The sequence below is a fragment of the Melopsittacus undulatus genome, chromosome 1, assembly GCF_012275295.1.
Source record: "Melopsittacus undulatus isolate bMelUnd1 chromosome 1, bMelUnd1.mat.Z, whole genome shotgun sequence".
Taxonomy (NCBI): Eukaryota; Metazoa; Chordata; class Aves; order Psittaciformes; family Psittaculidae; genus Melopsittacus; species Melopsittacus undulatus.
This window is the reverse complement of record NC_047527.1, coordinates 67,859,293-67,884,394: the sequence shown is the minus strand read 5'-3', so window position 1 is coordinate 67,884,394 and position 25,102 is coordinate 67,859,293. Positions and strand designations below refer to the sequence as shown.

Genomic DNA, 25,102 nt, shown 5'->3' with positions numbered 1-25,102 from the left:
ATTCAAGATCACAAAAAATCCCAGGCCAGATCAGAAGAATGATTGGCGTTGACTACAAAGGGTAATTTTGAGAGCTACCACATTCAAGCAAGCCATAAATACGGATAATAGAGTTGGTTCCTGTGGTTTTCAGCATCTGGGAATGAGAGTAAGTATTTTGGGGTTTGAGACTTGTCTCCAGTTCATTCACTGTATTAGTGCAGCACATCTGAATGGAATTACATGTGCAACTTGATCTTACTGCCTCAAGGATACATTTCTTTCTTCATTTCACATGGGTAGAGGTTCTTTACTCTGGTAATGGAAATGACACTTTCCACTCCCAGCACTTCCCTGACTTAAAAGACTACAGGAGAAATTGCAAGCAAAGGGTTCACTGGCATTCAACAAGCCATCACTTACCACATCATGGCAGTCACCTACAGAGACAGCTATTGTATCCTGAGATATAGAATATTTACCATCAGAATTGGTCATCTTTGCTGTGTTCATCTAACCGGCATAAATCTGAAACTACCACCTCACTAATCTGGTTAGCTACCTGCAAACATCTTCAGACCAAAATGATCCATTAGAGACCCAGTCAGACACGCTGATTAATCAATTCATGCACATCAAAACCATGACGGAAAACAGTAGCTAGAAAATTCTTCCTGTTTTCCCTGAACCTGAAACAAGGTCTCTGCTCTGAAACAATCCAGATCTCCTCATTGTGCAGCCAAGGCAACTACTGAACTTATCCTCAAATTCTTTGGTCTGAATATTTCTAATGCTGAAGCTGCCGCAGCAGTGAAGGCTGGGCTCCTTTCCCACTTCCTGTGGACTGGACACAGATCCAACAGTTTTTCTTGGACCACTTAACAGGATAGGTGCCTCCCTTTGCCAAAGTTAAGTTTGTAGGAAAGACGTATTTCTAGAATTTAGAGGAAGCAGAGGCAAATTCTCTTAAAACACAGTTCACTTTCAGCATATAAGCTATACATGGCCATCTGTTTAACAGTCCCAGAAATAGCAAAATGACAGAGCAGACAGAGTATCTGAACTGTAAAGATGAATGATCAACTTTGAAATGCACAGGAAAGGATGAGAGGCAACAAACAAGTTGCAGAAAAGGGAATTCCAACTAGGTACTGGGGGCAGTGGGAAGGAGGGGACTCTTCACCATGAGGGTGTCAAACAGAAGAAAACTGGGCAGAAGATTGTATTTTTCAAGATACTGAGAACTTGACTGGACAAGGCCCTGAGAAACCTGATCTCACTTTGAAGTCAGCCCTGCTTTTGCATGGGTTTGGCCAGACGACCTGCAAAGGTCTGTTCCAACCAGGGAGAAAAGCAGAAGTGGGAATGTCAAAAGTTTGTAACTGAACCAGTACCATTAAGTGCAAAGAAAGAAGTCCAAATTATTTAAGATAGCAAAATAACCAAAGCTAGGTGATTAAACAGCATACACTGAAAGAAAAAAAAAATCTATAAATTCAACTATGAAAAATGGAACAAAGCATTACTTGTATAGTCCTGTGTTATAAGCTAATGTTCAGAACATTAAAATGCCACTGAGGATCACTTCAGGAAAACATTTACTTAATGCACTATTAGAATGCATAATGTATCACACAGAAATAATGCACATCTCTAATGGCAATATGTGAACTTATCAGTGCCTTAAATATCATAATCCAGTCTTTGAAAGAACAAAAAAAAGGAGAAGACTCAGAGAAAGGTGATAAAAATGAGACAGAACTATACAAGAGATGAGACCAAAAAGCTTTTTCAAAGAGTACAAAGCATGAATAGTATCAAGGCTATTAGAGAACTCCTACAGACATCTATCTACTGAATGAAAGATGATGCATTTAAAGCCGAAGGAAGGAAACTTCTTTGTGTCTTACTAGTTGCTTCAGAGGCAGAGGCAAAGAAACCAGCAATGATCATTTCAGAAGCAGGTTAAAAGCTATGCCCTGAACTGGTGCTATGGAAATTGCTTGATTTATTGTCAGAAGCAGCAGTGTACTTTCATTTTGACATGGAGTAGCATCACCTGGCTGAATGGCTCAGCATGGTAAGGATCAGTTGACGCTGCATGAAATGCAAGCAGAATGCTACAAATTCATTCTTCAAGACTGAAAAAGAAGTGAACAATGTTGTTAGTTTTCATCTCAATGTTGTAATTTCTAGTCTCTAAATAACCTGTTAGCTACGTGCCAATTTTGCTTTCTACATTAAAAAAACATTTATTACATAAAAAGTGCTATTTTATTATTCAAAGTACTGTAGACTGTGTGTATCACCTTCACATATCATCACAGCTATATTTAGCTGAATGATTCTCAATTATTAGAGTAAGACACAAAATTGGGAACTATTTGCTTTAAGATGATTGTAAGAAATGTTCTCACAGACCTGAGAGCAAACAGCACTCTGACATTGTGCAAGTTCAGTGATTTTGACATATTCATGCCCTACCTTAAATCTTAAATTCAAATAAGATGCAAGGCTACTAAAGCTATTTAAATCTATTCTGCATTACTTCAGATTTCTCCTATTTCTTCATTTGAAAGCACGAAGGAATTGTTAATGTAGTGAAGGAAATCTTTGAGGACCTATTTCTCAGTCAATCTTTTGAAGCATACTTCCATCTCCTTACTTAAATTGAAGGGGAAATATGGCAGAACAAATCTGCCAAGGTTCTGCTTATCTCAAAAGCACCTATCTGAACAAACAGAGCAACTAAGCAGCTTTCTGAAGAGTAAGAATTAGTAAGATTATCTTACTTTTGCTGGTAACGTGTAACACAGATCCTCTCTTTTGCTTACTGTATGTATGTCAGATTAGGACCACTGCACAAGTATATGAGAAAAGATGGAGAACAGAACACTCTTTAGAGCATGCATAGGAAATTTATGCTAAATACACTGAGCACAGGGAAGAAAAAAGACAAAAAGAGAATTTACCAGTTCTCTTCAAAGTATGATTTTTCCCCCCACCTACCCTGCATGTATTTACTATCAAGAGAAGTGGTTTGTATTTTTTTTCCCCTCCTATATGTGATCTAAACAAAGCAGCCATAAATGCAGAGGCACTGGAGAGCAGAGTGGGATTTCTATTAGAAATTATTCATATGCCTACTAAGAGAGGTAGGGTACACATAAATAACATGATTTTCTTTTTAATCATAAAAGATAAATAAAAATAACTACAAAGGTTCTAAAAATTCCACCTGAAAACTTCAATATGGTAAGACGTTATTATAGACTGGTTAGAGCTGGAAGAGACCTTAAAGATCATCCAGTTCCAATGTCCCTGCCAAGGGCAGTGGCACCTTCCATTAGACCAAGTTGCTCAAAGCCCCATCCAGCCTAGCCTTGAACACTGCCAGGGATGGGGCCTATTAGATAGAAAATAATTAAATATGCCTGTAACTCTGAAAGGAGGGAGTCAATTACTATTCCTAATTCAAAGCTGGGACATAGAAGTACTATGTTTGTAAGTGGAGGACCACCCTTGGAGACTACAGCTAAACAGTTACCAAAGAAGCTCCCTTTCAGGAGGGAACTCTGACGACAGCCACCACATTTGTGGTAACAGAAGCTAGAAGAAAACTGTTTGGGGGAAACTATTCCGTGGCCATGTCTGAAAGGCCCTTAATACATCAGAGTATTTGAAATGCACATCACCAGGAGCATGGGGAATCTTTCCAGAAGTCCTGTGCTGTCCACCATGATACAACAGCTGAGTATGTGCGGTGGCAAGATGGGCAGGCTAAGGAGAGCCCACTGCCAGTCAACCAGTAGCAGTCACCCCACCACAAGCCTCTCTGAGCTAAGGGGTTTTGAGGCAAACAACCTAGAGGCTGAAGACACTCTCCATGTGCTGCTTCCCCACCCCACATTCAGCAGGTAAAGGACAGTAAGGTACAAGCTGGAAATCAGACTGCTGCTTCAGATTTCTGAAGCTGACAACTTGATGCATTCTTTCCTGTTAGGGTGGTGAGGTACTGGAATGGGTTGCCCAGGGAGGTTGTGAATGCTCCATCCCTGTCAGTGTTCAAGGCCAGGTTGGATGAAGCCTTGGGTGATACGGTTTAGTGTGAGGTGTCCCTGCCTGTGGCAGGGGGGTTGGAACTAGATGATCTTAAGGTCCTTTCCAACCCTAACTATTCTACAATTCTATGATTCTATGCATGATGATTTTTACCGCAGTTTTCTGTGACCAATGTATAAAGTGACTTGTGGAATTAACAGGGTTAAAGTCATAGTAACTCCGAGGCCTGCCTACCGGCTTAGTCACATTACAAGCCATGGCACTTAAGTTTGGTTAACAGCATATCACAGCAGTAATCATAACAATTATAAAGTGAAAATGTATTTGGGTTTGTGTGCCCAGTGATGTGCCATATACTTGCGAAAACTGAAACACTAAATTAAAAAATCTGAAAACTTACCGGATTTTACACTCCGCTTCTGATGCTCCTGCTCCTCACTCCACAAAAGGTTACCCACATCTGATTTATGGCCTCTTGCTGGCAATGTTTTTAAAGGGATGTATTTCGAGGTTAGGAAATTGTTTCTGAGCTAATATAAACACATTTTTACACACCAACACCTCCCCTGCCCTGAAAAGTGCTAGTTTGCTAAGATAAACTGAAGTAAATTCCCAAACATGATCCAAAACATCATTCCCTGGTACACAGTAGAAAACTGAAAATAGTATTTTGCTGGCTTGTATCAGACAGATGCAAACTATACTTGAGAAACAGTATAAAAGCAGGAGGGACTACAGAGCACCTAAGGAGCAAGAAATGCATCAATTACAAATGAAGACATTGTTACCCACCCTGTCTTCTTCACTATCAATATACCCAAGGAATAAGTCTTCTTATGTAACCAGTAAGTCCTTTTTTTTAAGTCATGGTGGTACACTTCAATATCTTTCTGGTAAATGTACCACACCATTACTTTCATAAATCCACTTCGACCTTGTAAGATTTGCAGGGCTATCCAAAAACCGGGGCAATGAGACAGGTAGATAGTTAGATGTTTTATCTGAAATCCTACATCATCTCATTATGTTGCTAAAGTAGCAACAGAATGCTTCAATTTGTTAGCATTTCCTCCGCTTTGTGTACAAAACACTTGCATACTGCTGCAGAAATAATGCAGATAACACTGACTAAAGCAACTTGGAATAGAAAGTCTAAAATGGTCATAGCAGCCAAATATAATTCCACACAAATTTTGCATGAGTCTAGGTTTAATTTGCTTTACAGGACAGTTGGCCAAACAACGACATTTATCATAAAAATATCCTCTCCATTAAGCAAATCTCATTTTTCTTTCCAAAAGAAAATTCAATGTATACTCTGAGCATTCAGTGGCTCATTTTCAAGATCAGCCCACACAGATTTTTCTTAACAAAACAAAACAATTCAGTTAAAAAATGCAGACCAATGTAATGACATAGTCATATTGCTTTTGGCTATGTTAACTTTAAAAACCATGCCAATTTAGCTATTTTTCTTTAGGTTTTATTAGAAAAAAGTAGCAGATCAACATTACAGTTCAGAGTCTAATCTAAATATGCACTTGACAATGAAGCACATCTGAAAATGAAGTGAAAAAGGATCCCAGAAAACCTCCAGTTTGCCAATCCCCTGCTACCCAATTTCACATATCCTTTCTTCTGGCTTTCTGTTGACTGAAATCAAACAAGGAACAAAAGATTTATTGCTAGGAAAATAAAACCGTGGTACAGTAGTGTGAGTCTTGGGCGCTAAGTGTGTTCCATCAAGATAACTTCATAATTTCAAAGTGTACTTAAATCTTTTGTTTGGCCATGAAAGTCCGTAAGCTGACTGACCCAAGTATAAACTGAAACGGCAGGTTTAGACCAAAAAAAAAAGTTAGACAGCATGTTAAACCTCCAGTTTTCAATCAGTAATAAAAAGATACAATTCCAACAGCCAAGAAATTAAAATAAAAAAAGAAGAAAAATGTTGATCTGACATTCGAGAGCCAAGTTTATTCTTATGCTCATCTTTGTTTGCGCCCAAAAGAATCTTAGACTAGCCAGAAAGAAAAAAAACAATTGTATTTATGGACTATCACACAATTGAAAAAGAGAAACAATTGCCTTTTGACATGGTTATTTTCCCCCACTGAGGTATAAAATCTACATATAAATTTGATACTTCACTATAACAAATTGTACTTTTCATAGTTCTGATTTAGTTTCCATTAAACCCTGTTTGCTTTTTGTTTTTAAACCACAGAATTCTTAATTCATGTTACTGAATCTGGTTTCCAGCTGTCTTTCACTTTTTTGTGTATCTATATTTAGTAAGTCTGGTTACCACTGCTAACCAGGAAAAATATATTCTTGGAACTTTCTTCATTACAACAGCACTTTCAGCAGAGGTTACTGATGTGCAAGCAAACTACAATGATATGCAGCTCTTCAGAGAAACTATTTCACTGATTATGTTTCCACTGTCCAAACATTCTCTAAATTATCTTCTGGAAGAAACTCTTTCGGATCTTGTAAACATCAGTGGGTGCAGTTTCACTAGTATGTGTGGAAGTTTCACATCCTTATACAGGAAGGCTGGTTCACAGCTACTTAAGAAGCTGCAGGAGTTCTAACAGCTGACAAACTGTGGATTCTGCCACGCAGAAGTTTCTTCTGTTACTACTTAACAGTGTAGTCAAAGTATCAGCCGAGGTAGCCCAGTCAATCTTTGCTTTCCTTTAGAACCTCTCAGAATATTTCTGGAAGGGTGACATTGCGAAGCAGCCACTGCTGGGAGCGGCTGCCATTGCAGTCTCTGATGCTGGGTACCTGGCTGTCTTCTTCGGTGGCTTTGTCCAGGCACTGGTTACTGTTCACATGCAGCAGGGTTAATTTCTTGGAGACAAAATAAAAAGAAATTAGTTTTACAAAAATCTCCAGGCATAAAGTAACCGACTAGTGGCCATTAGAATTCTTCCATAGGTAAGTAGGAACTAGACGAGACCCCATGGTCACTGACTCCAGATCCAAACCCCCAAGAACACTTAAATATGCTATCTGAAGTTGTAGATAATGAAAGCATTATGAAAAACAGAAAAGTCTGAACTTGTAGATGACATTCTTTATCAAGCAATACCCATCATTCTTTAAATAGGATTATTCTGGTAAGATACACAATATCAATCATTAGTTATAATAGTAGTTTTCATCAGATTAGAATGAAAACATTGACTATTCAAAAGTATGTTTTTTTCTCAGTTAGGGACACAAAACTGACCACACGCTATGTTCTTTTAGTACTATGGGTTTGTTTGTTTGGATTTTGTTTTTAATATTTTCTTTTTTATACAACAAAAAAGGACATGTAGAAATTCACATACATATAAATCTTTTCTAATACCTACTAATCTTACTTATGCAATCATGTTTTGCAACTGCCTTTTGCAATAACTGATTCTGAGTTAACAAGCCTGAGAACTATTTTTTCTAACTGTCGGAGTTCTTGACTGCACTGCTTAGTAACAAAATTGAGTTTTAGGGCTTGCAAATCAAATTCATGATGAATAGATCAACAGTCAATGACTTCTAGATCTGGCAGTTAAACACAGAACCTTCAAAGTACATTTGAACATTACGTACAAGAAAGAGAATGATTAAAATAAAGCTGCTTTAAGCATCTCTACCTTAAACACATCACGATTTGGAATACAAGATTTTCTTTATAATTTTGAGATGCTGACTTTCTTAATTACAAAAGTTATTTCCTTTTAACCTTGTGTAAGGTAAGACACCGTGTGTTGAATTTATCACAAGATTGTTAGTACTACCTTTTACTGGTCCAGTAGATACCTGGAACACTTTTCCAGCATTGATCTCAACACTACACTAGCATACTATCTTTCTCCAGTTAGAAAATACTCTTCTAAAAGCTGTCCCAACACTCACCAGCTAATTAAATCAATACACCCACTGAGCAACTACATGATAAAACAGTAGCAGAAGGAACGTAATCCTGACGTTGTTTCCCATTTTGATTGTCAAACAGTGGTCTCATGCTGGAATATGTTGCTTTATAGGCTCATGTAAAAACTCAGGTTGTCTCATTCTAATGTCACAAGTCATTAGAAGACTTACCACTGGATCATATTCCCAAAGCTGATTTCCTTTTAGATGGTGGCACTTGAGCATTGTTACTGGGCCATTAAGTTTGGACACGTCTAAACACAAATCATCTGTTCGAATTTCTTTATTGGCAGTATATGAGAAAACCTAGACAGAAAAAGAATGAGAGGAACTGAAAAAAAGAAACATGAGGATCCCCAGTGTAGATAATCTCTGTATATTGGAAAACAGTTTAAGATTTCTTCACAAAAGTGCAACAAAAACAAAAGGGGGAAAAAAGGGGGAAAAAAGGGGGAAAAAAGGGGGAAAAAAAAGGGGGAAAAAAAGGGGGAAAAAAAGGGGGAAAAAAGGGGGAAAAGGGGGGGGAAAAGGGGGGGGAAAAGGGGGGGGAAAAGGGGGGGGAAAAGGGGGGGGAAAAGGGGGGGGAAAAGGGGGGGGAAAAGGGGGGGGAAAAGGGGGGGGGAAAAGGGGGGGGAAAAGGGGGGGGAAAAGGGGGGGGAAAAGGGGGGGAAAAGGGGGGGAAAAGGGGAAAAAAGGGGGAAAAAAGGGGGAAAAAAGGGGGGAAAAAGGGGGGGAAAAAGGGGGGGAAAAAGGGGGGGAAAAAGGGGGGGAAAAAGGGGGGGAAAAAGGGGGGGAAAAAGGGGGGGAAAAAGGGGGGGAAAAAGGGGGGGAAAAAGGGGGGGAAAAAGGGGGGGAAAAAGGGGGGGAAAAAGGGGGGGAAAAAGGGGGGGAAAAAGGGGGGGAAAAAGGGGGGGAAAAAGGGGGGGAAAAAGGGGGGGAAAAAGGGGGGGAAAAAGGGGGGGAAAAAGGGGGGGAAAAAGGGGGGGAAAAAAGGGGGGGAAAAAGGGGGGGAAAAAGGGGGGGGAAAAAGGGGGGGAAAAAGGGGGGGAAAAAGGGGGGGAAAAAGGGGGGGAAAAAGGGGGGGAAAAAGGGGGGGAAAAAAAGGGGATGTAAAATAAATTCCAGAACTGACACCCAGAAAATTGTAGTTTGGGTACAGGCGTTTTGTTTTAAAGTAATGATAACCAATCACATCTAACTAGAAGACCGTTCCAGAGAACCTATGGAGATGAAGTCTAGTTTATAGCAGTCATCTCCTCCTCTCAGTCCCTTTTTGATATAAAAGCTGGTCTAAAACCTATTGCAGTCATTAAAAAAATGATAAAACCCCAACAAATCTTTTCATGCTTTTCCTCTTACAGTCATCTTCTTCAATGAGGGTTTCATAAACTTTACAATTTAAGCATATTTTAAAGATAACTACTGAAAGAATCAAATAATTGTTCCAATGAGAAGTAATGTTCCAAATAATTCAATACATTAAGGTAATTAAAAAATAAAATTATCACCTGATTGCCACCCATTCCATGGCAGTTAAAGATTCCAACTTTCTCATTTTCTTTTCTTGCCATGTTATCCAGACATTGATTTGTCTCTACATTTCTTATCTAGAAGTGAAAAGAGCACATCACCAAAGGCAGTTATTTTTAGAAAAGAACTAGTTCTGTATCAAACCAGCTCTCTCTGCTATACACCAGAGGTTGCGAATGAAATATCAAATACAGGAACCGTACTACAACAGACCACTGTCCAAAACTCAAAAGCTAATTTTCAAGCTCCTGGGGTACAGAACTATGTTGTTTCTTTGCTTTCTTCGGGGGATCTTTCCATGTTGGGGACTCTTTTTGTGCAAAGACTCAGCTACAACAGAATGGACACAAGTAAGTCTCCAGCACAAAACCTTCAGAAGTTTTAAAGCACTATCCTAGGTGACTGGGTTCAATTTCCTCACTTCTTGAGTTACAGCCTTAATCCTGATATTACTATATAGTAGGCGGCATGAATATCAAGTCTCCTGATAGTCATGCAGCAACACAAAAGCCTGCTCCCATTTTGTTAAAAGCATTTCTTTTAAAAACAAACATATAAAATTACTCTGTAACAGGCTCAATATTTTGCTCAATATAACTTGTAGGGGACAGCAGCTGTCCTAAATAAATAGGCACCATCATCTGTGCTACTTGTACAATCACTTAAAAAAACTTTAAAGAAACAGAGAAATGCCCAGCAAGGCTTAGGGATCACAGAAATTTGCTGGTCACTGATGAGGGGTTTGGGGATAAAGCCCAGAGCAGTTTTGAGGCAAAGCCCTGGCTTAATCTGGTCTAGTTGTTTTAAGCAAAAACTCTGCACATACTCTACGCAGAGAATGTTATACCGAATGTTATCCATAATAATACATTTCTGAAGGAATATTTCTGAAGCCCTTTTAGGTGGCATTAAATATTGTAGTAAACAAGAGAAAACAATCAAATTACAGAACTGTATACTAAAGTTCAGTTTTCTGCCCCACTGAAAAGCCAGATGTGTCATTTTGCAGATCACAGGAGCACAGGTGCAAGATACCTGAACTTTGCTGAAGATAATTTGTTTGCACAACTCAGTTCAGAATACAAACAACTTCCTGTACATTGTCCTTTACACAGGGTAGATAAATACACAGGATAAAATCTTACCTCTCCCAGAGAAAAGTAATGGCGTGGAATTTGGGAATCAGGATAAACATTCTCCAGGTACCAGGAGAAAGGCTTGCACTGGAGCTTGCGTCTCAGTCCAAGTCGTGATGATATGTCTCCATAGTCAACTTTAGTAACACCTGTAGAAACAAAGTTTTATTCTTCAATGGCTGCTAACAAACATTCTATAATTCCACTTAATACAAAAATCATCAGTATAATTCACTGCTTGTATGAAACACTTTCTTAGAGAGTCATCCAAACACAAAGGAATGATTTATTTATTTAGTTTTCATATAGCATTATGCTGTTTATATTCTCAGAGAGTTTATGTCAGTCACTACCTGTGACTTTTCTTTCCAGATAATTACTCAAAAGACAGAATCACTACATCTGTGTTCACATGACAATTTCTTACCTGTGGTTTCTGGAACAGTTGGAATGCAGTTACTTCCTAAGCTATTAAAAGGGAAAGGCTGAAACTGTTATAGTCACTAATGCCATTCTATCCCCTATGGTAAATGTGGTGGATATCTCTGTAGCATAACATAGCAGAATCCCTCTGTGGAGCAAGGAGAATTCCATTCTATTTAATTATGTAAGCCAAGTACCACCTGCTGGACCCTTCATCATCTATCTTGCTGGCTGATACTCAAGGATCACTGACTACAAGCTCAGGAGTGTTGCATCCACACTAGAAGGAAGTGCAGCAGGAGGGCCAGGAGACCTCCTTTGATCGATAGGGAGCTGCTGAGGAAAACTTGAAAGAAAAAAGAGGTTTATAAAAGGTGGAAGCAAGGACAGGCGGCCTGGAAAGAACACAGGGATGCTGTCCAGGAAGCTAGGGACCAAGTTAGGAAAGCTAAGGCCCAGTTAGAATTAAACTTGGCTAGGGATGTTAAAAGATAACAGGAATGGATTCTATAGGTATATTATGAATAAAAGACAGACTAGGGACAATGTGGGCCCCCTCTAGAAGCTATCAGGAGAATTGGCTACCCTGGATTTGGAGAAGGCTGAGGTTCTCAATGACTCCTTTGCCTTGGTCTTCACTGGCAAAGGCTCTGACCACACCACTCAAGTCTTGGAAGGCAGATGCAGGGACTGCGAGAATGAAGACCTTGGGCCCACTGCAAGAGAGGATCTGGTCTGAGACCATCTTAAGAACCTGAATGTACACAAGTCCATGGGACCTGATGAAATCCATCCGCGGGTCCTGAAGGAGCTGGCAAATGAAGTTGCAAAGCCACTGGCCATCATATTTGAAAAATCATGGCAGTCAGGTGAAGTTCCTGATGACTGGAAAAGGGGAAATATAACCCCCATTTTCAAGAAGGGGAAAATGGATGACCTGGGGAATTACAGACCAGTCAGTCTCACCTCTGTGCCTGGCAAAATCTGGGAGCAGATTCTCCTGGAAGGCATGCTAGGGCACATGAAAAACAACAAGGTGCTTGGTGACAGCCAGCATGGCTTTACTTGGGGGAAATCCTGACTGACCAATTTGGTGGCCTTCTATGACGAGGCTACAAAAGTGATGGACAGGATTTGTGCAAAGCGTTCGACACTGTCCCACACGACATCCTTGTCTCTAAATTGGAGAGACATCAATTTGATAGGTGGACCACTCGGTGGATAAAGAACTGGCTGGATGGCTGCACTCAAAGAGTTGTGGTCAACGGTTCAATGTCCAGCTGGAGATCAGTAACGAGTGGTGTTCCTCAGGGATCGGTGTTGGGACCAGTCTTGTTTAATATTTTTGTTGCTGACATGGACAATGGAATTGAGTGTGCCCTCAGCAAGTTCACCGATGACACCAAGCTGTGTGGTTCTGTTGATACGCTGGAGGGAAGGAATGCCATCCAGAGGGACCTTGACATGCTTGTGAGGTGGGCTGGTGCCAACCTCATGAAGTTTAACCATGCCAAGTGCAAGGTCCTGCACCTGGGTTGGAGCAATCCCAGGCACAGCTACAGGTTGGGCAGAGAAGAGATTCAGAGCAGCCCTGTGGAGAAGGACTTGGGGGTGTTGCTCGATAAGAAAATGAACATGAACCGGCTTCAGTGTGTGCTCGCAGCCCAGAAAGCCAACTGCATCCTGGGCTGCATCAAAAGGAGCATGACCAGCAGGTCGAAGGAGGTGATCCTGCCCCTCTACTCTGCTCTCGTGAGACCTCACTTGGAGTACTGTGCTCAGTTCTGGTGTCCTCAACATAAAAAGGACATGGAACTGTTGGAACAAGTCCAGAGGAGGGCCACGAGGATGATCAGGGGACTGGAGCACCTCCCATATGAAGACAGGCTGAGAAAGTGGGGGCTGTTCAACCTGGAGAAGAGAAGGCTGCGTGGAGACCTCATAGCAGCCTTTCAGTATCTGAAGGGGGCCTACAGGGATGCTGGTGAGGGACTATTCATGAGGGACTGTAGTGATAGGACAAGGGGTGATGGGTTGAAACTTAAACAGGGGAAGTTTAGATTGGATATAAGGAGGAGGAAATTCTTTCCTGTAAGGGTGGTGAGGCACTGGAATGGGTTGCCCAGGGAGGTTGTGAATGTTCCATCCCTGGTTGTGTTTAAGGTCAGGTTGGACAGAGCCTTGGGTGACATGGTTTAGTGTGAGGTGTCCCTGCCCATGGCAGGGGGGTTGGAACCGGATGATCTTAAGGTCCTTTCCAACCCTAACTATTCTATGATTCTATCTAACTGCACAAACAGTCAGAAATCAGCCTTCTTAGAGGGATCTAAGCCTTTAATAATTCAGTATTTGTTCAATATAAGTGCAGCATTTGCAAGATGTTCACCATTAGGACTGTTATCTTTTTTTGGTGGTATTTTCCTTGCCTTTTTTCTGCTTTACTCTTCATTTACCAAAGTGCTCATTCTTCCTGTATCTTCCCACTCCTTGATGGTTATTTTCATTCCTTATGAAAATTATTTTGTGCAAGTTCCATCTGCATATGGGTTGGGGAAGGTGTGCATGATCAATAGACACTTTCGTCTCACCAGAATTAAGCAATATTGTCATGAATATTCTAATAACATTAATTAATTAAGGGTAAGAATTTCTAGTTTTCAGGCATCATGTTCTTTATGTGTTTTCTATGCTAAACTCCATCTACACAGGCCAGAAGTAATACACTTCCAGAAAACCCAAACAAAGGAAAAAGAACAAAACCAAGTCCCAGCAATTTCAATTCCCCTCGCAAACCACAAATATGGCTCAACTGGCCACAAGACTATAAACCTCCAGCTGCATACATTTTTCAGGAACCCTTCCACTTAGAGGACTCTGAATTATCCCTCCATTTTTTGACCTTTTGAAACTGAGTTTGAGTAATTTCTAAGTTGGCACACTGTTATTAAATCGACCTGCCAGCAGATGGTGTGTTTCTACTCAATTAGGAGAGATAATGACATAATTTCCTCTAAATGTTTGTAAATATCAATAAAAACATTAGTATTTTCAATATTGCAGAGGAAAAAAAAACTTAGCTAGGCTTTCAATTTAAAAAAAAAAAAAACAAATAAAAAGCAACAACAAAAAACCCCCAACAAACCAAACCAAAAAACCCCAAACAAAACCCAACAAAAACAATTCCAAATCATTCCAAACCCTGAAGACTTTTTAATAAAGATGCCAGATTAACATAAAGGAAAGCTTGTTTGTTAAATGAAATCTTGAATAGTGTGAATGAAATATCTCTCGGAACAGAATCCCAGAAAGTTTCAGTCTGTGCTTTTCAGTCACAAAATAATTCCCGAAACCAAAAAACAAGAGACAAACTGCCCTGCAAAACACTGCCCCATCTTCACAAAAGCAAATATTTGCTCTACACCAAAAGGAGCACTCTCTCAAAAAGTAATGAAGTAAGGAGAGAAATGCTGTACCAATCAACCACAGCTAAGTATGGAGTTCTTAATTTTTCAGTGATCAAAAAGCAGCTGATGGATGAAACAGTTATGCCATCCTCACAACAGCATAAAGATATTCAGAACTCATTCATCAGTTTGCTATAGGTTTTAAGAAAACAACACTGTTAAGGCTTTGTCACATCACTGAATAGCAGTAAGAATTAAAGTCACACTCAAACAATAAAATGCAAAGTGATACTTGACAGCATACAAGCATTTTGTTTCTTAAAATAAATGTCACTGCCTAGAAAGAAAAGTGCCAGCTGCTTTCCCCTCCATTACAATTGTATATTATATTCTGTTTTATCATTTTTAGACTAAAAGACTTAAAAAACCCCAAACTCCTCTCTGAAGTTAGATCTGCACCAAACCATATACTGCACATAGACTACAGTTAGCATGAAGTTAGCAGATACACTGAGTAGCAAAACCGGAATAGCTGCTGTAGGGTTCTCCTCTAACAAGGCTAAATCACTCTATTTGCTAAGTTTTTATGCATACTACCTGATGTGTATTACTCAAAAGTAGACTGAGTGCTCCTATACATCTGCACTATACAGTTACATATGGGTAACAGTTCTTTTTGGGGACAAAAGCCTCAACCCAAACACAACCAACTCAAAGCAAACTAGGAAAACTGCCAAGTATAAAACATATAAAAAATAGTCCATGACTAAATCATGATTCCATCCACAAACCATTAAAATTCATATACACAGTGATATATATGTTCCCGTGCTTTAGTACACTTTTAAAGGCTGAGAAAAACAAACAAAGTGACGTGAACACCTAAACCAAACAAGCAAAAAATCCCCAACAAACCACAAAAGAATGAGATCAAATCTTCCTCCCAAGAGACAATTATGCCAGACTCTTACAAGTATGCGCATCATGAGGAGGAATCATGGTCACCAGTTGTTCTTTCAAATACTTGAGTTTGGTTGATTAAAAAAAATAAAGAATCAGAAACAGTATTTAACAGTACTTGTCACTGTTGCCTTTAACCAGCCAATGTTGGCTTTTTCCCCACCTCCCCACCCCTACCCCCTGTCCCAAACCCCAATTACATTAACAGCCTGGACCTCACCGATGATTCTGTATCTCACAGCTGGCTGTTTGCTGCAGGACAATTTTATGCCTTTTCTTCCAACACATATGCCTATAGATGCACTCTGAAATATATACTGGTAAGGTAAAAACCCCCACATCAAACTATCAAATCACACCATCAGCAGTTCTTTTGAACAAATGTTAAGATCTATCTCAGCATTTGCTTGTGCTGTCGGTATTCTTGAAGTTTGGTATGCAGTATTAGACTGCTCTGATTAGTAATATATAATTGTCTCCTTATACCTTTACAAAAAATACATCTAATACTGTCTCATGAGTACTCTTTCAGTTTCATTTTCTTTGCCACCTTATATTTAAGCTTCCCATCAGCTGTGTTGCAACAGATCTGCCATCCTCAAAATCTCAAAAGGGCTGAAGATTTGCTTGTTCACTATGTGGCAATATATTTATGCTAAAGTGCTTTTGGGGAAAAAAAAAGGATAACATGTTGTTTTCATCATGATTATAAATTGCTCAGTCATGTTCAAAAACACAGAAAACTTTCATCTAAAGCTACTGTTTTGTAAAAATCATAGAATCTCTTTTTATTTAATATTATGAAACTCAATAAGCAATAATAATTTTAAATCGATTTCAATGCCTACATTATTTGCGTTCCCAATTAATGCTAATATGGAATACAAGCTGAAAACAAGAACACATGGAATCATTCGGTAAGTATTTTGAACATAGGCTTAACTACACTGCAAGATGTGGTCTCAATCCCTTCTCTGTCCTCATCAACCATGAAGAAAGACGTTATCCATTTGCAGTCTGTACACATTGAACTTTGACTTACCATACCTGGCTAGAGACAAGTGCATGCAGCATTAGAAGCTAGGCATACTGATGCAGTTTTTAGGGTAACATGTTTACATCTCTGTCTAGATGTCTCTTGCTAATTCTGCAATGCTGTTTTCTCAGGCTGTCTGCCTGTCCACTTAGCCCCAGTGCTATGGAAGATGACTAGAAGTTTGCCCAGAGGCTAACTATAAAATTATTTTCCCTACAAGTTAGAAAGGCTCTACCCAGGCTCACCAGCTGGGATGCGAGGGGCTGCTGAATGACAAAGATGCATGCTGAACAGGAAGGTGCATGTGGGAGCTCGAACCCAGACTCACACACAGCACGGGGAAGCCACACAGCTTGAAAGTATCCACACTTCATCGTTAGATTAAGGATACCAACAAATTCTACAACTGCCCGTTCATCATTCATTACTATTTAGAAGGTCAAGGTGAGGTAGCTGTGGGATGCCAGTCTAATGCTTTGCAGCTGCTGCTGCAGAAAGGGGCAGCTTTCTCCTTCTCAGTCACAGACTCCAGTCCTGCACACAGGTGCTAACATAACCGGTACAGAGCCAGCCCACAGAACAACCAATCCTGACAAGTTCAGCGAGTCAAAGCAGTTGACATAGATGAACAATCAAATGACTAAGGACAGGCGAATCCCTGTCACCCACCATGAAAAGCAAGGCACTCTGCCCTCACAGCAAGCTGTTAGACTGACATCATCAACTCATGAAGTCTCACCATGGATAATCTAGTCCTAGTATTTCAGACTGGAGAAAGTAGTGAAAGGCCAGCACTAGAAATAATGAAGTGGCAGAGTCCACTGAACAGGATGACTGGAGACAGGAATCAGACTATTCACCTGCACATGCTGGATCTGTTTTCTGAAAGCCTAAGAGGAAATGGTCTGGGAAACAGCTCCCTGCTGTAATGCATGACTGTGAGGAAAACTGTTGGCTAATGAGAAAAGACTACAGCTAGTGCCATTACTGCTGCAGAGAATAGCTGTTTCATGCAATGAGATAGGCTTGATTTTGGCTGAGCAACAGCTGCTGCAACACTTTCCTGCTCAACCTCCATCTGTAGCTAACCACTTTAAGCAGAGAGACGGCTTCTAAAATGCATGAAAGCTTAAAACAGACAAGTAACAATTTCTGCTAGGCTGTATTTACTATAGAGAAAAAGGATTACAGGCTTACTTTTCAAGAGGGCAGCTTTCCATTTAACTACATTACATCAATAGTAAAAAGTCTCTTGAGTTCCTATCGTTCTAGCAGTAAGCCTTTTGTTTTGTTCTTTTTTCCACAGACAACACAGATTACATGAAGTGGGAAAGCTACCTGAGAATCTTAGGTTTGCTTTTCTGGACCAGTCCCTCTGTGATTCAGTCTTAGGGGAGCAGAAGAGAAAGGAATATAAAGGAGGACAAAAAAATCTCCTTGTTAGCTAGGCTCAATGATGCCTGTCAGTATATTACCTCCTCCAAAATCCAATTTTCCCATCCATGTCAACTTACAGGAAAAAAACTGGGTGCACAGAGGATTGGCTGTTCTCCTTGTTCATCTGCACCCTTTCTTGCAAACAAGCATCAGCTTAAAAATCCTCACCTTGCTCCTTGCAAGAACTTGTGACACTGTCACAGTAATACTGAAAGTACACATTGTACTAGCAGAGTCTCACAGACTGCGTACTGCCAGAGCATCACTACACCATCCTTCTGCAAGAACTAAACATTTACATTTTTATATTAGAAGGATACCTGGAAAAGCACAGTATGGGTATATCAGCCAATATAGAAGAAATCCCCTGAGTTCTTATTGGCCAGAAAGACTGAAATTTACACTGATGTTATTTTGCTGTCAAAAGGTTAAGATCAGGGTCTGCAAGGCTCTGATAAGACTGGAAATACTAGAATAACAACAGCAAGGTGCTTGTGAACTTCCCCAAATAGTAGTCTTTTCTAGCTAATACCTACTGGCTCTCACAACTTAAATGGATCTGGGGAGAGGCGTAAGCAGCATAGAGTACATTTATCTGTTCGTTCTCCATCAGAAAGAGCGATCCACACTACTAGCCACTCTCTTCACAGCACAGGAAACAAACCAACTTCAGAATAACCCAACTTATTCAGGTATTATACGATCCTGTGCTTCAAACACTGGGAAATTCTAGTATCTTCATTGCAGTGTCAATGTGGATGTGGGTACACAAATGAGATTGTGCACCAGCCGGCAGGCACAGATGCTCTGAGAGAAGCTTGGCAAGCACACATCCCTATCCAACACTCATTCAGGCTATTAGCATACAAACTATGCAGACAAGCGTCTTTTGAAAGAAAAGAAAATATACAGTGCAGTTATAGATAATTGCTGAAGTTACTTTCACCATTTCAAAAATCTTACCATATTCTATTTTAAATTAAATTCCTTTTCTCCAACAAGAGAACCCATACATATACCATTATACTGCAAAGCTATGAAATAAAGTCCCACCAAAATAACAACCCTACAAAATCCAGTGTAACTCTTTCTGTAGCTTACACTTACCACATGAAATTGAATGACTATACAGATTATATATAAAGTAACAAACACTGATCATGGTGTTCATTAATTTATATTTGTTTTTAAGAATTAGATTATTTTTATAGTTAACCATTCCAGCTACTCAGGACAGTTTAGAATCTAGCTTGACATGGATACATAAAACCAATCTTAAACAAAAATGACTGCATCTATTTACATACAACTTTCCCGAATATCTGTGTCATCTTTGAATTTATAATGCTTCATTAATAACAACACAGAGCAGTAATCACAAGCTGTTAGCTTCTGATTTCACTTACAAGGCTTTGACTAGTAGCAAGAACATTTTTTTATTAAAAAACACTCATATTTACAGTCTTGAGCAATGCATTCTCCTAAGACAAAAAAACCCAACATAAATCCACACAGGCACTTGTCCTCATAAGTATTCTTAAAATCTGTAGTCTAAAATCTGACAGTGCTAAGACTCATACTGCATTGTATTACAGCTTTTAAATTTCAATACTACTGCAGGTTTAATAGGCAAGTCAAAAGGAAATACTAGTTTTAAAGATGTCTTTGGAAAAGCAGACATGGCATATAGAACTACAACTTGGTACGTAAGGTCAAATGTCTCTAATGTCTCAAGTACTTAGAAAGGATGTCTGATGCCACCCAAAGCTTGTCTCTCGTCTTTTCAAACAACGACAACAAAAACATCCTGTAGTGGAAAGTAATAATTCAGTATCTCCCAAGGTTCCTTTCTTTTCCTGATGGTTTTTGGTTTTTTTCTCACAGAAGGATTGAGTTTATCGGAAATTCAGCTGTGTTGTTTTACATCCTCTTGTCCACTTAACACCAATTTTAAGAAACATAATAAATACCACCATAGTCAAGTATATTGGCAACTCGCTCCTATACTCTGGATAGTGAAGTGCAAACTCCACCAAGTCAAATGATGTTAACTTCTGCTACTCCTGCTACAGAATTAAACTTCTGATCTATTCAACCTGGAATGCCTACAACACAGAAGTCAGAGGGTGAACTCTGGCACATTATGAAATATATTAGGATGGCTAGTTTTTAGAACTGTGGTTGAGCTCTTTGATGTTCCACTGAGCTTTAATTCTATTGCATAGGAAGCTCATTCATAAGTTATGTGCATGTTAAAAAACAAAGACTACTTCAAGGCATATTTTCTGGCTAACAAAATTATTTTTCAATTAAGACCTTCCTTTTTGTACATCTTACTTGAGCTTTGCCTGACAAACTTCAAAGCAGTAACATTTACTCACGTTCCTTCCCAGCAGTAATAACATTTAAATTCTTAACAGGCATTTCTCCTAACCAAAGACCTGCTCACCTGGGGAAATGATGTAAAAAAAGTTTTTGAACTCATCCATCCAGACTTCTGCAAGCCGCCTGTTATTTTTGTTGATTATCTGTCCTGTACCTCCTGGAAATGTGTACGGTGTTGCTTTCCTGAACACGTGCCCGACATGTGAACAAGTTACAATTTCCAAAGTGCCACCACACTGCCAGATCTGAAAGTGACAGAACAATTACTGCATAGCTTCAAGTTGTTAAAGTTTAAAAATGTTAAGCACTTGCTTCTGCTCAAGTTGAAGAAACAATACTAACTGCAGTCTAGAACAAATACATATTGCACAGGAGAGGAACGTATGCCTGCTCAACAGGTAAAGATGCTCATAAGACTGAGTAAGGTCACATAAGAAAGAGTACATCAGGCCTCCCAGCAGTAAAGCACCAGCAAGAGACTATTAGAGAACTGGGCAAGCTGACAGCGAAAGAAAACGCTCACATGAACCACAGGAAGTAACAGGTGGTTACTGTTTCTGTCCAGAAGCATCCATTATAAAATAGAATCTCTATGTAAAAAAACCCATACACTTCCTAACTAATTTCTGAAAGTCATTTCAATTTTATTTTAGACCTCTAAACATGACAGATTCAGAAAGCTCAACTACTTCAGAGGTACCCACCTACACAATCTGAGCTGATAAGTAAAACAAAAGGAAATAGGAAATTTGATAGGAACAAAAGTGAGAACAACTCTGGCTAAATCCACATCCAAAGGAACACATGCAATCATTCAGTTAGGAAACAGCAAGGAGCGGTGGTACAGAAGCAAACATTTCACTGACATATTAAACCATGCACTGATGGTATCACCCCTAACTTATGCTCCCCCATTAGCTTTTCTAACAACTCCTTTTAACACACATACACTCATTCTTCAAAATGAGTACCCCAATTTTTTGATCTCTGTGAACTATTCACCATGCACTTTTCACTGACAAATAGAATCTTCATGTATCACCACTGGAGGAACTTGGCAGGAAGTGAAGTGCTGACGGCAACAGGAGAGGACACTGATGCAGGCAGCAGATAAGATTTTTTTTGCAAAACTCAAGATGCACTGTCCCGAGTAACAAAACACTGAAGAGTTTTACCTACCCTGAAAGAAATTTCTAAGTTTTCTCCACCCCAAATATCCATTCCAGCATCATATGTTCCAATTTCCTGAAAGTAATCTCTGTCTATTGAAAAAAGACCTCCTGCCATTGTAGGTGTCCTGGGATGGAGGGAAAGAAGACAAAAAAAAAAGTGTCAGTCACTAAAAACAAAAACACATTTGACACTTTCAATGACAAAATAGTTTTTTATTTCTCAAGTTCCCAACACATTCCTTCTCATTGGCTTCCATCCAAATTCAGTTACTATTAATGTACTTCCTAGCTCAAAATTTTCCAGAGATGGAACCAGTTAGTGACAGTTCTCCTTATTTTCTCAATTTAAATTGGAGTCCACATAGGGAAATAGCCCATAGAAAAGCTGCTGCCATGCCTGAGAAAGACTTCTGCCTCCAACAGTGATCGCTCATAAAAAAGAAACCAGTTTCTTACAGGAAATCTATACTTCTGGCAACTGCTCGTGAAAGTTATGGGGGGCCATGAAGTGGCCTGCTTGCTTTCATTATTACTGCTTTCTACAAGAAAATTATACAGTCAGGGTTAAATCTAGATTTTCTTTACAAATTCCTTAGTGGTATGAAAAATAAAACTGTGCTGATTTCCCCTGTGCTGGGTTTCTCCCAGATGTCTATCTTTTTTTGGTCAACAATTACACACTAGCCTATATATTAGGCTTCCAAATTTTCTGAATATTCTCTGAATCACAATACAACTCTGTGGTTCAATGTACAAGTTATTTACACTTTTAGCATAAATTATTTTCTACAACTAGCCATTTTCCTGAAACACTTTGTCCTTTTTCTGAAATACACCTAAAAGACAAGCTAGGTCACAACCTAAATAAAAATTTATATTACTTTCCTTCCCCTAAAAAGGAAATCAGGGTGCACGTGGGTTGCAATATAGTGAGAAGACCTCTTGATTTCTTAAATGAAAGTCAAATAAAAACCAGTAAAGACCATATCCTCAACTTTATGGTAAGCAAGGTTTGTCCACTTTTCAGAAGTGGCCAGTAAGGACAGAAAATATAAGTCTGCAATTGTTAAAAAGTACACATTACACACAAATTCTCTTTCTTACTACCTTTGTCATAATATTCAAGTATAATTCCACCTCCCACCCATGCACTTTGAAGATGCTAAGTTTATACACGTATGCACACACACAAATATACAAACAGACCATAAATGGATGCATCTTTCCAAAACATTGTTTAATTTGTTAGAAATTTCAATAAAAGCCCATGCATCAGTATAAAAAAAAAAAGCTAGTTAAAATATAGTAATTCATTGCTACCAAAAGTTACCAACAAGGCCAGGTTGGATGAAGCCTTGGGTGATATGGTTTAGTGTGAGGTGTCCCTGCCCATGGCAGGGGGGTTGGAACTAGATGATCTTAAGGTCCTTTCCAACCCTAACTATTCTATGATTCTATCAACCAAGCCATGTAAAAGAACTTTTATGCTGTTCCTTTGATCAGTCAAAAATGATGCTACAACAAAATTCAAGTAAGTACTTACAAGATTAACCTAGAAAGAATATGAGCAAACACCAGGTGAACATTGTGACCCATTTAATAATTTCTCATTACCTAACAGGAAGAGTTCGGTCTCCTTTCCGTCGATCCATCTCTCTTTGAGGAACAGGATACCAACGAAAGTTCAGCTTCCAGTTGAATCCACCATACGTCATGTCAGAACCTGCCATATATTCGAAGGTGTCATCGCTAATTACATCAATGATCGGACACACTACTGTCCTCCTAGGAAAAAGAAAGAACCAAAACCTATTCATTAAAGTGTCAAAAAAGTTGGGGCTTTTGTTGCTTTGGTTTGTTTGGGTTTTGTTTTTAACATATACAGTTTAAATTTTTATAATGCCATCTCTTAACAACAGTACTCAATAGATTATTGCCATGAAACACAGTCTAATTCTGTCTTGCTAATTAGAGTTAATTAGTCTAACAGAAAATGTGTTTTTCTAATAAAATTTTGGCAATACTAGCTCTTTTTTTAAATAGCATTTGTATTATTACCATAAATAAATATTCATCCCTTTGCAGATGGAGAAATGGAGCACAGCTCTCAGAGCTACACAGTGATTGTACAGAAAAGGAGGTTTTTTGTTTCTAGTTAAGTAGTCAAAGTAACTTACATGTTTTGAAATTAAAACTTAGTCATTAGCTCTGGGAAAGTATTCTTATATGCTTTCAGGAGTAAGAAATTTTAGGCATTACTAACAAAGTAGAACTGCTGCATCAAGGTTGATGGAAAGAGGCTTTTTTGTCCACTGTCCTGATGTTACTAAGACACAAACTCACAGAAACTAATTCTAATCATCATAAAAACACTTAAGTAACCATCATCAAGCAGGCATCCTCTCATGGAAAGCACAGTAAAAAGATTCAGTGGTTGCAACTAAATTGAAAGGACTTATTTAGTTGAGCCATTTGCACAAATTGTAAAAATTTATGTACTGTAGTCTCAAAGAAAGTCTATTAATGATAAAGGTTAGTGTTAAGTCTCAGCACAATGCTGAACAAAGATTCTTTACTAGCAGCTTTTTCATTGTGTAATGCTATATTATATAATGTATCATTTTATAGTGATTTTTATCTACAACCATAACAACAAAATGGAGACCTGTAACACCAGACTTAATATCTAGTCTATTTAGTATGCTGTTTACTAACAGATGTTAGCTAGGCAACTACAGGGTTACTGTTTAGATATATTAATGTTTTATAAAGCAAACCATTCTTTCTCTTTTTTCCCCTCAACACAATTTCTATCACACTATCATGGATATAAGTTGTGAGTATTGAGTTATGATAGAAATCTAAAGCTATGTTACTGCAGTAGATCAGTATGATTATAGTAAGTATTCTAACTGTAGAAAATACACGCCAGTAGACTTAAGACACAGCACAGACTTCCACAATACAAGTATGTTACAAAATAATCAAATATGAACCTGAAAGCAGTAAACTTGACAGTTCTTGCCAACAGTGTTGGTGTTACATGAGATCAGGGCTTCATTTCTTCCTCAAAAATATCCTCCCAAATTCATGAAGGAATGAGTTGGGCTGCAGACTGAAGACTCAAATGCCATTGCTTTCTCAGCTACATTCATGCTTACACCTTCTGCTGTGCAACACATTATCCCATGCATCCCAATGTAAGTTTCACTTTAAACCAAGTTTTACTTTTTAAAAGTTGTTCTGAATTACCCTTTTATCCTTACACCAATGAGAATTTATCCAGCTGTTCAGAAAGTAGATATTGCTTGTAGGCTGTATTGTAATCCTTAGAACATTTCTTAATAACTGAGAAAACCAACATGGACCAAGAAGTGGATAATTACCTGTCAGCTTTGATCCTTGCCAGCAGAGGTTCAAGCCAGCCTACTGTACATTCACAATGAGCATCTAAGAAGGTGATGACCTGGCCTTTAGAAGCAGCAGCCCCCTTTAACCTGGCTCTAATCAATCCAGAACGCTGTTCCATTCGAATCACATGAACAGGTACTTTTAGTTTTTTCACGTAATTCTCCAATGGTCTTTTCAAGAAGTCTGTAAAGAATGATCAAAAACCATGAAAACTGTCAGTCACATAGTTCAGCAATTCTT

General features: G+C 39.0%; 1 protein-coding gene across 1 annotated transcript in view; it reads right to left on the bottom strand.

Annotated features, from left to right (window-relative positions):
• Positions 1–5,232: 5,232 nt before the first annotated feature.
• GALNT1 (polypeptide N-acetylgalactosaminyltransferase 1) overlaps positions 5,233–25,102 on the bottom strand; it is an 86,532-nt gene continuing 66,662 nt past the window's right edge. Inside the window, exons 6-13 of the mRNA XM_034062985.1 lie at positions 24,838–25,045; positions 23,066–23,236; positions 21,459–21,576; positions 20,344–20,524; positions 10,644–10,783; positions 9,477–9,575; positions 8,140–8,274; positions 5,233–6,900 (exon numbers count right to left, since the gene is read on the bottom strand). Of these exons, the coding sequence (XP_033918876.1) occupies positions 6,754–6,900; positions 8,140–8,274; positions 9,477–9,575; positions 10,644–10,783; positions 20,344–20,524; positions 21,459–21,576; positions 23,066–23,236; positions 24,838–25,045 (1,199 nt within the window). The 3' untranslated portion in view covers positions 5,233–6,753. The remainder of the gene's footprint in view (positions 6,901–8,139; positions 8,275–9,476; positions 9,576–10,643; positions 10,784–20,343; positions 20,525–21,458; positions 21,577–23,065; positions 23,237–24,837; positions 25,046–25,102) is intronic.